Consider the following 12,196-nt stretch of genomic DNA (forward strand, 5'->3'; position numbering starts at 1 on the left):
GTGCTGAACCCTCACCCCCCTCCTTCACCCCAGGCCTGCCACTCTCTGTGCCCGTCTACTGCGTGCACGGTCCAGCTTTTGTGTTGCGGTCGTGAGGGACATTTTAAAAAGTTGTTTTTTGTATTTTTGCATGAAGTTTATTAAAAAGATTTGGAGCTGGTGCTGGAAGGAGCCTGTGGCGAGGCGGCTGGCCTCCTGTGAATAGGACAAGGCCTCCAGTCTCTACATTGCAGGCTGCTAACTCACAGCTGGGCCTTGTCTCGCTCTGTGTTGGTTTTACTGCCCCAGTTCCTTCTCCCATGTAAACATTCCCGGGATCCTCAAGGATTTATATCTGCCCATGCTGGCAGTTTCCTGCTACCCCCCTCCTCTCTGCACAAATCCCTAAATCCTCCCCAGCACTGGAGTATCTGGGGAGGGGGAGAGAGAGAGGGTCAGATTTCTTCCATTATGTTGGCTCGGAGGTTTACGGGCTGTCCATTTATCAAGTATATTCTGTCAAAAGTAAATAAATGTGGGAAGCTTTTTTCTTCTGTGTATATGTTCCATAGAACATATGCATTATAGAACCAGGACACCGAATCTCCATATTCACCATGTTCTGTACAACGTCTTCCTCTGGCTTAGGGGCCATCAGCTGAATAAAAGAAAGATCTGGGCAGTTGATGGAGGTGGTTTTAAGGGGGGCTTCTAAAGCTAGGGATTAATGGCTCGATTTTTAATCCAGTCCAGCCTGCAAGTTTAATGAGAGGAAATCAATGGGTTCCCATATCCACGTCAAAGCTGGGCATACGCGGCAAGGTTTCTCCCGTTGAGCTTGCAAGCTGAAAAAGCGAAATCTAGCTGCTTTACAATCAATGGATTCCCCTAACATGACAAAGCTGGACATACGTGGCTGGGTTTCCCATTGAGCCAACAAGCTGAAAGAGAAATCTAGCTGCTTTACAATCGGTGGATTCCCCTCTCCACGTCAAAGCTGGGCATACGTGGCTGGGTTTCTACTGTTGAGCTTGCAAGCTGAGAAAGCGAAATCTAGCTGCTTTGCAATCAATGGATTCCCCTAACATGTCAAAGCTGGGCATATGAAAGGGGGGCTTCTAAAGCTAGGTATTAATGGCTTGATTTTAATCCAGTCCAGCCTGCAAGTTTAATGAGAGGAAATCAATGGGTTCCCATATCCACGTCAAAGCTGGGCATACGCGGCAAGGTTTCTCCCGTTGAGCTTGCAAGCTGAAAAAGCGAAATCCTAGCTGCTTTGCAATCAATGGATTCCCCTAACATGTCAAAGCTGGGCATACGCGGCAAGGTTTCTCCCGTTGAGCTTGCAAGCTGAAAAAGCGAAATCCTAGCTGCTTTGCAATCAATGGATCCCCCTATCATGTCAAAGCTGTCCATGCACGGCTAGATTTCTCCCATTTCAGCCCGCAAGCTGGAACGTGACAGTCAATAGATTCCCCCATTAAGACTAAAGTTGGCCATACATGGCTAGATGTGACCCGTTCAGCTTGCGGGCTGAGAGAAAATGAGTCTTTCCCCTGTCAACGCTAAACCAGGCCAGTCACGTCTAGTCCTTTCTCTCTCAGACCACAGGTTGAATGAGAGGAAACTGCCCAATTCCCCCACCGACACTAAATGGCGTGGATGAAGGAATCTCCTGCTGCTGGCTATTGTATTCCAGCAGCTGATTGGATGCAGTCATCGTTCAGCCTACAATTTTCCTCAGTCCCTTCGATCCGCTCAGTTTGTCAAGCCGACGAATTCCTTTGAACTGGCCAAATATATGAGCTGTGTATGGCCAGATTAAACCGCGTGGATGGAGCAATCTCTCCCCACCACCTATTGTATTCAGACTGCCACGGCTGTCTGTATGTCCAAGCAGCGACCTACATCTGATTGGCCGATTTTAATCTTCCACCCCAGCGTAGACTATTTTTGCCCACCCGAGTGGTACTGGCGGGGCCACCCACGGCTTGAATTTTGGCTTATTCAGCAGGAATTGGTCGAAATTCAACCAGCTTTAATTGCCGGGGTGTCCCAGAACTTCTGTTCACACAAGCCATTACTAAATCGGAAACAATGTTGCACTGCCCACTGCGTCCATGTAAATGAAGGGAAATAATTGCCTACAGTGTCAAATGACTTCAGAGGTCAAAGCCATTAGAACATTGATAAATATTTGCACACTTGCAACACATGTTTTCTTTTTGGTTGACAATAAAGATTAATATCGCTGTATATGGGAACTTATTGGTCTCATTACATATTGTTTGCATCAATAGGAGATGATTATTGAGCGTTTTTTGTGTGATCGGAAACAGATTTTTTTTTAGTTGTGCTCGATCACTTCTACTGTAGATGACACTGCTGATTTTTTTTATGCGGTTAGACAATATTACTTTTTCTGTTGAATCGTAGAGTAAAATGCCTTAAATAAATAAGTTCTTGGAATTGGGCCACATTGTATCTGTTTTCATACTCCTGTTGTATTGTCTTCATAAAGGGAACTGTAACAGCGCCATCTAGAGGCGGAGAGAAATGTGGCCGCAGTAAAGAGCAATGATGGCAAATGAAGGCAGCAAAACATAGGCTAGGGCAACACTTTTGGTGCTGCGTCAACATACAAGCTATGTGTCACGCATTAACATGCCTAGGTATTCATAACGTGCCAAATCGCAGCAAAAAAATGTCATGCGTCTTTTGTAACACAATGCACCCAGGCACGGGCTCACTGCAATACATTTCCATGGGCAAGATGCACTGGGGTACCATTAAGATCGAGCGTTGCTGTAACACACCATTGTGCAAAACGTGTTTTTCATGCATTAGCGCAGCAGTGCCAACGCAGCCTTTGGATTGAAATTGAATTATGAAATATACAAGACTGGCTTCACCTAAATGTAAATAATAAAATCTTTGAATATGGGCGTGAATGTGATCCCTACAATGTGATTCACTAAGATTATTGATCAGGAGGCCAGCAGTATATAGGAAAATCTGCCCCCATATCTGCTTTAAAACCATCATCTGTTGTGTAGATCTGTCGGCATTGTTTAAAATCTGTCTCCTTTTACCTTGCAGTATCTACAGATGAAATGGCCTCTCCTCGATGCCCCAAGCACGGCTGGATTGAAGGACGCCAGATCGCCATCACCCGCACATTTGGTAAGCCTCAATGGTCTCCTGTATGAAACCGGTGTTGCCCTATAGTAACCGCTTTATTGCTGTGAAGATGCCTGCACAGGACTCAACCCGGCAGGAGAGCTATATGCCTGTATTAAAGTGTATCCAAGAACAAAAATGGAACGTGTTGGCTGCACTCGTTTTTTTTTTCTTTTCAGACATTTTTACTTGGTGATCCTGCCAGTAACACATTTCCTGTCCTTGGGTGACAACGCTGTTTTTTAATAGCCTTTGGAGAAGCTGCATTGTCACCCTAGGACAGGAAGTGTTTTAAGGTTACAGAACGCTCCCATCTCCTTTTCTCCATTACATAAGGGAAAGTGTTGTACGGTCCACAAAACTCTGGCAGGATCAAGAACTGATATTTCAATGCCACTCTCCCACCTTCTTTTCTCCATTGCCTAAGGAGAGGTGTTCTAGTCCACGAAGTCGGGGCCCATACCTCCTTTTCTCCATTACATAAGGAGAGGTGTTCTAGTCCACGAAGTCAGGGCCCATACCGCCTCTTCTCCATTACATAAGGAGAGGTGTTCTAGTCCACGAAGTCAGGGCCCATACCGCCTCTTCTCCATTACATAAGGAGAGGTGTTCTAGTCCACGAAGTCAGGGCCCATAACTGCTATTTCAATGCAACTCTCCCATCTCCTTTTACATGAGGGGTTCTATAGTCCTCAAAGTGAGCTCGAGCAGAGCCAATAACTGATTGTTCAGCGCAACTTTTTTTCACCTCTCTTTATTGAACATCAAAAGTATACAAGAGTCGCATGTATGGAACCGTACAGCATTCAAATCGCACAGCAACTGTGCAAAAACAAACTGCGAAAGCCTCCCATCTCGCCCTCTTCCCCAGTAAGGTCAGTGGCAGCGGTCAGTGATGCAGTTTCAGTGCAACCTTGTCTGCTTCCTAGAGGAAGTTACAAGCTCACTGGATTTCTGGCAGGATCAATGGGTATTTCGAGCCCTCATTGAACAGATTGAACCGAACGCCTTCAATTGTATATTTGACAGACTGAAAGGGAGCAATTAAAGCAAGACTCCAGGCAAATCAATGTGCTGAAATAACAGATACTCACCCGAACCACAATCCTAGTTGGCTGCTAGACCGTTCCCTTCATCCTTTTCTCCCCCCTCCGCTCCAGCAGTCTTGGGCCCAGCGAGTAATCACCTTCTATACAGTCCTATAGGATGTGAGTAAGCCAAGGGACATTCACTGGAGCGGAGGAGGAGACCGGCCGGGATTGTGGTTCGGGTGAGTATATCTTTTGGTATTTTAGCTCCCTAGACAAAATGAGCCTATTAACCCTTGCAGTGCTGGGGGTAGCCCCACTGCCAGGGTTAAGATTTGATTTGCCCGGAGTTTTGCTTTAAGTGACATTCACTGCTAGGGTTTACAGACATCGTAAAGACTTTATTTCTCTGAACTTCATGAGATTCTTCAAAGCTGGAATTGAATGTATTTTCAGTGACCTACGGAGCTGACCTTTAACTTGTCATTGTAAATTCTTGCCGTTCCTTATTTTCAGGATTAGTTTTTGAATCTGTAGATTCTCGCCCTGGTCATGTGTATTAATGTCAATTAGTCAGCACCCCTGCGCTGAGGAAATGCAAAGATTAAATCCGGCAGAGGCATGGTTTTCAGTCAGTCAGAGCCGACTCATAGACTTGTATTGAGAAATGGAACGGTACTGCAGAAGCAGAACCTGCCTATGTACTGAGTACATGGAGTTGAAAATAATGCATTTTGAGAAGATCACGCATGAAGATGCGTTTTAGGATACAAATAAAATATTAAATAAGCCGAGATTCATTCAGTTGTAGGGATTATATATCCTAAGACGCTTTCATACAGGAGTGCCCTAGTTCCAGGTTATTATAGAAAGCCCTTTTTCTTTCAGCGTAGGTCTGCGGGTTGCATTTTTATAGAGGGGAATGGGGAAAATGAGACCCATTTGCTCAATGTATTGTTTATATAGTAAGGGCTGACGAGATGCACATGCATTCATGCTCAGTCTTGCCGCACAACGTGCACGCGCATGCCTGCAAGGACTTTACTCGCTCACTCAAGCTTGCATTTGTGTGCAAGATGTTTCTCATGGCACACGGGGCCTTCATTGTTCCAGCTTTGTATACCTGCATTAGCACCTGAATTCCTGTCTATTCAATAGGCATTAAGTCTTTCAGCACAGAGCACAGAGCTGCTGCTTAATGTAGGAGGGGGGGTTGGGGGGGGGATGCTGAAGTTAAACTCCTTCACAATCAGTCATTGGGAAGAGCGATGGTCTGGGTGGGGCTCGGCCTACTTGGCGTCTGCCTCCATAATGCTTCTAGCTCCTTAATGGAGATCTTCGGAGGAGAAAAACAGTGCAAATAAGAAAGGATTAGCTTGGTTTGCGAGGGGCAAGTTTTACTGATGGTCTGCTTGTCTTCACCTGCTCAGGAGAACGTTTTGTCAGCTGCTTTTTTTATTTTTTTTCCTTTTAAAATGGCCACTGTGAAAATAGTGCACCTACCAGACCTGTGTGGTATGGCAGAAATGTTGGGGAAGGAAAAAGACAATGTGACACATGCATAGTAGCCTGCAAGAAAGCCACCATAGCGATGTGATGTCATCAGGGGCATCCCTAGCTTTTTTGCCATGCTGCAGGGGAGCTCGCAGGGTCCCACTGGGAGAGATGTGTATGGACCTTATAGATCTCCCCGTCCGACTCTTAGCTTGGCGGGAGGTCTGCAAGAGCATCCCAGGTTGTCAAGAGGTGGGTGAAGAAATGTGTATGGTCCTTACACATCTGCCCACCCAACTCTTGGCAATATGGATGCTCTGGACGGAAAGGGGGCGTCAGGCACACTGTAAACATTGTGCAGCATGCCGCTCTGCCTGCTGCTCCTTCCACAAAATTCCTCTTTATAGGGACAGCCCTGAATGTCGTAGGAAAACTACAGAGCAGGCACAATCTCGCGGGAAGACAGTCCAGTGGATTGCAAGTGCATTTTCTGGCAAGATTTGGCCTGCTCTGTATTCCCCAGGATCTGGCTGGGAAGAGTGATGTCACCCTTGCCTAGGTTCCACGGGCAGAAGGTAGGGATGGGGCAAGCATGAACCCTAATTTGTTTCCTTACAGGTACATTTTACTCCTAATAGGTGATTTTTGGGAGGGGGGGGCGGACTGTGTAAGCAGACCATGCATTTTGCTAAAAGGTCCCCTTCATAATTAAAGTATATCAAGGGCTCATTCACTTTGTGGATTGCATTAGCACAATGCATTTTGTGCATTAATGTGTTAAAGGAAGTCCAATGTATGAAATAGACCTACACTTCTTCTTTTTTTTTAATTTTCCCCAATGAATCAACACAGTAAACTTATATTAACCTGATTTGCTTTTCTCCACAGTCCAACAAGGTTCCGGTTGTTCAACACCCACATCATATGCACCCCTTAACGCCCCTCATCACCTACAGCCAGGACCGCTTCTCACCAGTCACCCCACCTGGACACTTGTCACCCGAAATAGACCCAAAGACCGGTACGTGTGGTGTTTTTATAAAGATTTGAGATTTTTCTTGTGTTATTGTACATGTCATTAACTGGATGACTTCCTGTACAGGAATCCCCCGTCCTCCTCATCCGTCAGAGCTGTCTCCCTATTACCCTCTATCTCCAGGAGCTGTAGGGCAGATTCCTCATCCTCTGGGATGGCTGGTGCCACAGTAAGTATTAAAGTAAAGCTTGACTTGGACTGTGTAGTCTTTTCCCACATTGGGCAGTTTGTTTTATACTTTTGTGTGTTTCAGGCAAGGCCAGCACATGTACTCCATTCCTCCAGGTGGATTCAGACATCCATATCCTACGTTGGCCATGAACGCCTCAATGTCCAGGTATAGTACACTGATGACCAGTCTGGAGGCTTTCTTTACGCCTCCCTTTAACTTTTTTCTTATTAGTTTCCTTGCTGCTCACAGTGCTAATCGTCTCCCCTTCTTCTTCCTGCAGTCTGGTTTCCAGCCGGTTCTCTCCACACATGATGTCCCCTCATCACGGCCTGCACACCTCAGGGATCCCTCACCCTGCCATAGTCTCACCTGTTATCAAGCAGGAGCCGTCCTCCGGAGGCCACAGCCCAAATCTTCATTCGTAAGTGTTCTTATATTTTTTATTTTTAAAACCCCTGTAAGATGACGTTAAAGGGTAATGTCCAACACAGGGGCCTGTTCACCTCAGTCTTTATAACACATGAGCTAGTGTGTGTTGTGTAAGGGCATTGTAACATAAAACAATATTATATCGACTATATGCCCAACGTTGCATTGCAATGTGCTGATGCGCATTGTACGGTACACTGCACAGAAATGCATGCATGCTGCTTTTTTATGCAACACACCTGTTGGTGTGAATAGGGCATATGGAAAGCCATTGTTTTCTAGGTGTCCTTGTGTTCCTCCGTTCATCAATGCTGACCAACGCAACTTGGCGCCCCTGTTGCGAACAAGCCCTTAACAGAATGGAAACAGCTGTTTTTGTATGTGCTGCATGGGATAAGAGTCGCCAAGATCCACCAACACTAGACGCAAAGGATCAATTACTGTTGACGAGATGTTTTCTCTATATATGGCAAAGCTGGGACTGATGGAGACGACTTATTCCGCATTGCAGTGCAGTCTCAGCCAAATTCTACATTCCATGCAAAACATAAAAATCTAAACTTACAATACCAAATGCAAGGATTCGTGTTACATTCACAATTACTAGCCTAAGTTTTATGCCAGAATTGTAAAAAAAACAGGACATGGCTTCATTAGAGAGTCGGGATCATTTCATAATGCTGTTCAGTTTGTGGACCTTCTGATGGGGGGCCACGTCTCAAGTTTGATACAGTGGGTTAGAAATAGTCTCTGACCTTGGCATCAGACAGAGCCTTGGTACCCAACAGCCCATCAGCATTCAGTATGCGGCCCGCTGTGCTCCAGACTAATAGTCTGGTTGACAGCGGCTCGGGCTGACTTTAGCTCTGGAACTGCCAGCTGTCAGTGACAGCCGCAGTACAGAACTAAGCATTGGCGCTGAATTGGTCAGCCCCTGGGCTTATGCTCGCGCTCCTACCAGGAGGCAACTTGAACACAAAGCAGAATAGCGCTTCCATACTGTTTTGAATAGAATAGAGCCTCCCCTACTATTGAATTTTGTGCGGCCTCTACCTCACGTCATTCCAGCACCCTTCTATATACTACAGTGGGATTCCGGTCTGGTGTGCAATGGGGATACGGGTTTGTTTTTAGCTGTGGTACACCTGGACTCCTTAATTTTCTGTATTTTATATTGTGAGAATTCTATCACAAGACAATTACTTTTTGGCTTTATATTGGTGGGGGGTGCTGGCAGGGAATATAAATATGGCGGTGGAGTATTTAATCCCAGGAAGCATGCAAGATGGAGATATTGGCCTTGGCTGGAGTCGACTTTTAACTCTGGTTTCTTTTTGCTTCTGTAGGAAGCCACCAATGTCAGTTAAGAAAGAAGAAGAGAAGAAGCCACACATCAAAAAGCCTTTGAATGCCTTCATGTTGTACATGAAAGAGATGAGAGCAAAGGTGGTCGCAGAATGCACACTCAAAGAGAGCGCTGCCATCAACCAGATCCTTGGCCGCCGGGTGAGTTGTTTTGTTTTTTTTTTTGTGCTTTTAAATCCCCCAAATATGTTTTAGAGAACAAAAAGTGATAAGAGCAGGACTGACTGTTCTTTCTCCACAGTGGCACTCGTTATCCCGAGAAGAGCAGGCCAAGTACTATGAGCTGGCAAGAAAAGAAAGGCAGCTTCACTCTCAGCTCTATCCGACATGGTCTGCAAGAGACAACTATGTAAGTGTACCGTACACGTCTGACTTCTGGATTGTACATGCGATATCTTTGTGTTTTGGACAATTCTCTCTCAATATGCCCATTGCAAATGCACTTATAACCTCCATTGTACATGGAATGCTCTCTGTATATGTCATTGATGCATTCATGAGAATTTCTGCACAATGGGCTTAAATATCTAATCTTCAGCGGAGATATAATAAAGACACTTCTTTAACAAACCCACAATGTAAAGGGCCACACCAACTCTCATGGCTCATCAACTTTAGCCCTAAGTAGCCCCAGCAGGTCATGGTTTCAGGATTTCTTCAGTTTTCTGTGTCAGTAATTATCATAATTGTGCCTTCTAAATGAAATTCTTTAACCCCTTACTGCTGGCTCTCAACTTCCCGTTTATAGGGTAATAAATGCTGAGCCCAGTAGACCGGCTCACGATCATGTAATCAATGTGATTGGTTGTCCCAGTGATCATGTGATTGGGAGACCATCCGATCAGCTCCTGATTGTAAGCAGAGAGCTGTCTGTTATAATGCACAGTGCTGAAGGCAGCGGGCGAGTGTGCTCCCAACACAAAACTGCAGCGCCAGCTGTGCGCATGTACGTGGTAACCTAGCATTAAGGCTGTGACACACTGCACGTGAAGAGGTGGCGCGCTGCCTTCACGTGCAGTGTCATGTCATTTCGGCACGTCAGCTTGCATAGCTGAGCGTGCTGAGATGAAAAATGTCCTTCAGCCAATCTGCTCACGCGTATAAATCCATGCGTCGTGATGCAAAGTCCATTCGGTTGTTACGTGCAAGTCGATTGGCTGAAGATGCAGTCCTTTGGCCGTGCTCAGCTCACACACTGCATGCGACGCTCCGTACCTGACAACTTTGCTTTGCTCGGCTTCGCATGCAGTGTCATGGGCTTTAGAGCCCATGCCGTGCTGCCACATATATGCATACGTTTGGTGGTAGGCGGCTAAAAACATCCAGCTGTTCCGACACTACAAATCCCGTCATGTCTTTGTTTCTGGGGGTCATGCTTGTGGCTGTCAGTTTGCAATGCCTCATGGGACTTGTAGCTCCACAACAGTTAGACTTCCAAGGTTGCCCACCCCTGCCGTGGGCACTTTCTAAGTTGGGTAGGTATCCCTTTAAGCATGAATCCAACAAATCACTGTTGGTTACATTGTCTTCCTTTTGATAACAATATAATATTTTGCTGCTTGATCAGCGTACAGCTCTGTTGCAATTACACGTGTATTGTTTTAGTAACAAAAGACACATAACCGATGTTAATTTATCTGCGCCTTCTATCTTCCAGGGAAAGAGAAAGAAGCGGAAGAGAGAGAAGCAACCACATTCGCCAGAATCAGAAGGTAGATGCAGATCTCTGCTTAAAACTGTGTGTGCTATAGGGATTGCCTGATCTAAACCTCATTGTCTAATGTAGCCCATGGAGGGGTGGACAAGTCATGCCATCCTTGTTATGCGGTGATTGACAGGGCAGCGGCAACAACAACTTGGAGACCCTTCTTCTTTTTCCCACATCATATAGGCAGCAATCTTCTTATAAGATTACGTGTCCCATTTACTGTGATTTATATCTCTGTAAAAGCCTCCCTTGTGTATGACCTCCAAAAGGCCTGAGACTTCTGCTACGTGCTTCCATCTTGTGTCGGTGGCCCCAGCACACTTGGAGGTGTCACTCAATTGACGCTCTGTGCTATTACCTTCCAGTTGCTACATACTTTTGTTTGTGCGCAGCAGACAGTACAGCTTCTGCTTATGATTTATAGATCATTAGTTATGTATCCTACATTGCTCTATAAATGCATTGCAGCCAGGGCATGGAAATGTAGACAAACCTTCCTAATACCATATCGAATCCAAGACAAGCTATCACTGATCCTAATTAAAGGAGAACTATGGGGTCAGTTCTTTTCCCCATAGTTCTCCTAAGGGTCACGGGAGAACACAAACTAGCGTCCTCCCGTCGCCCAAAGCTCGGTATACCGCAAGCTTTATTTTTTTAAGGGTGTCGTATGCTGCTAAAGAATCTGTAAACTTATTGCAGGAATAACAAAGTATATTTTTTTTCTATTACAGCTTGTAGAGCCAAGAAGGTATGTGTGCCTCACCTTACTGCTGAGAAGTCCTGCGACAGCCCAGCTTCCTCCCATGGCAGCATGCTGGACTCTCCAGCCACACCTTCCGCAGCTCTCGCTTCCCCTGCGGCCCCAGCGGCTACCCACTCCGAGCAAGCTCAGCCACTCTCGCTCACCACCAAGCCTGAAGCCAGAGCACAGTTGTCTCTCAGCCACTCTGCTGCCTTCCTGGCCTCCAAATCTCCTCCGTCCTCCAGTCTGTCAGGACACCTGCCATCCCCTGTCGGATCTTCACTGCTCTCTCGTCCAATCCCGCTTTCGTCCTCCATATTGTCTCCAACTGGCGTCTTCCACTCGGCCCTGCAAGCTTTACCACTGATGCAGGCACAACCCTTGTCTTTGGTGACCAAATCCAGTGACTGACTTGAGAGGACTCTATGGCCCAGGTAGCCAGGACCCACACAGATGAAAGGAGTTAGTAGTCCCTGTAGACCTGCACATACCCTCTCTGCACTCCTTTTCAAATATACAGCTTTGCAGATATGGATGTTCTGCACTGATTCATGTAGATACAATGTCCCGCACTCGGCGCTCTATCATCCTGGTCTATGATGCATACGAACATGAACAATGCTCTGTGTATATGGACATCCCTGTGTACTGATGCATATACAGTTCACTGCATTGGCCCTACAGGACTCTGAATGATTTTATAGGGGACTTGCGATTGGACAAGCCAGTGATGGGGATTTCTAGCATGGATGCTCACAATTATCTGGTATGGTGCAGGCAGAGCGGGCTACTGTCCCAGGCTGCACTTCTCCTCCCAACAACCAACCACACCATATACTTGGCCAGAAACACCAGACCCACACGGATTATTGGTCAATATTTGACCTGGCGGCTTTACCGTTGGCTCTGCTGATCTTGTTGTTAAATCCTTTTTTTCTGTGTTTTTTAAATAAAATTTAAATGGGATAAATAGGAAGAAAAAAATCCATGTAAATTGTATATAGAAATGTGACCAGTTTGGGGAGAATGGGCCATGCATGTTTGCTTTTATTGGGGAGGG

At 45.9% G+C, this 12,196-nt stretch overlaps 1 protein-coding gene across 1 annotated transcript in view; it reads left to right on the plus strand.

The window, feature by feature from the left end:
* Positions 1-12,112, plus strand: part of LOC108792469 (transcription factor 7-like 1) — a 70,813-nt gene extending 58,701 nt beyond the window's left edge. Inside the window, exons 5-13 of the mRNA XM_018563261.1 lie at positions 3,079-3,162; positions 6,570-6,702; positions 6,784-6,886; positions 6,971-7,054; positions 7,170-7,310; positions 8,665-8,824; positions 8,925-9,032; positions 10,341-10,395; positions 11,126-12,112. Of these exons, the coding sequence (XP_018418763.1) occupies positions 3,079-3,162; positions 6,570-6,702; positions 6,784-6,886; positions 6,971-7,054; positions 7,170-7,310; positions 8,665-8,824; positions 8,925-9,032; positions 10,341-10,395; positions 11,126-11,547 (1,290 nt within the window). The 3' untranslated portion in view covers positions 11,548-12,112. The remainder of the gene's footprint in view (positions 1-3,078; positions 3,163-6,569; positions 6,703-6,783; positions 6,887-6,970; positions 7,055-7,169; positions 7,311-8,664; positions 8,825-8,924; positions 9,033-10,340; positions 10,396-11,125) is intronic.
* Positions 12,113-12,196: the final 84 nt, after the last annotated feature.

The sequence above is a fragment of the Nanorana parkeri genome, unplaced genomic scaffold (genome assembly GCF_000935625.1).
Source record: "Nanorana parkeri isolate BGI_ZX_2015 unplaced genomic scaffold, ASM93562v1 scaffold646, whole genome shotgun sequence".
Lineage (NCBI taxonomy): Eukaryota > Metazoa > Chordata > Amphibia > Anura > Dicroglossidae > Nanorana > Nanorana parkeri.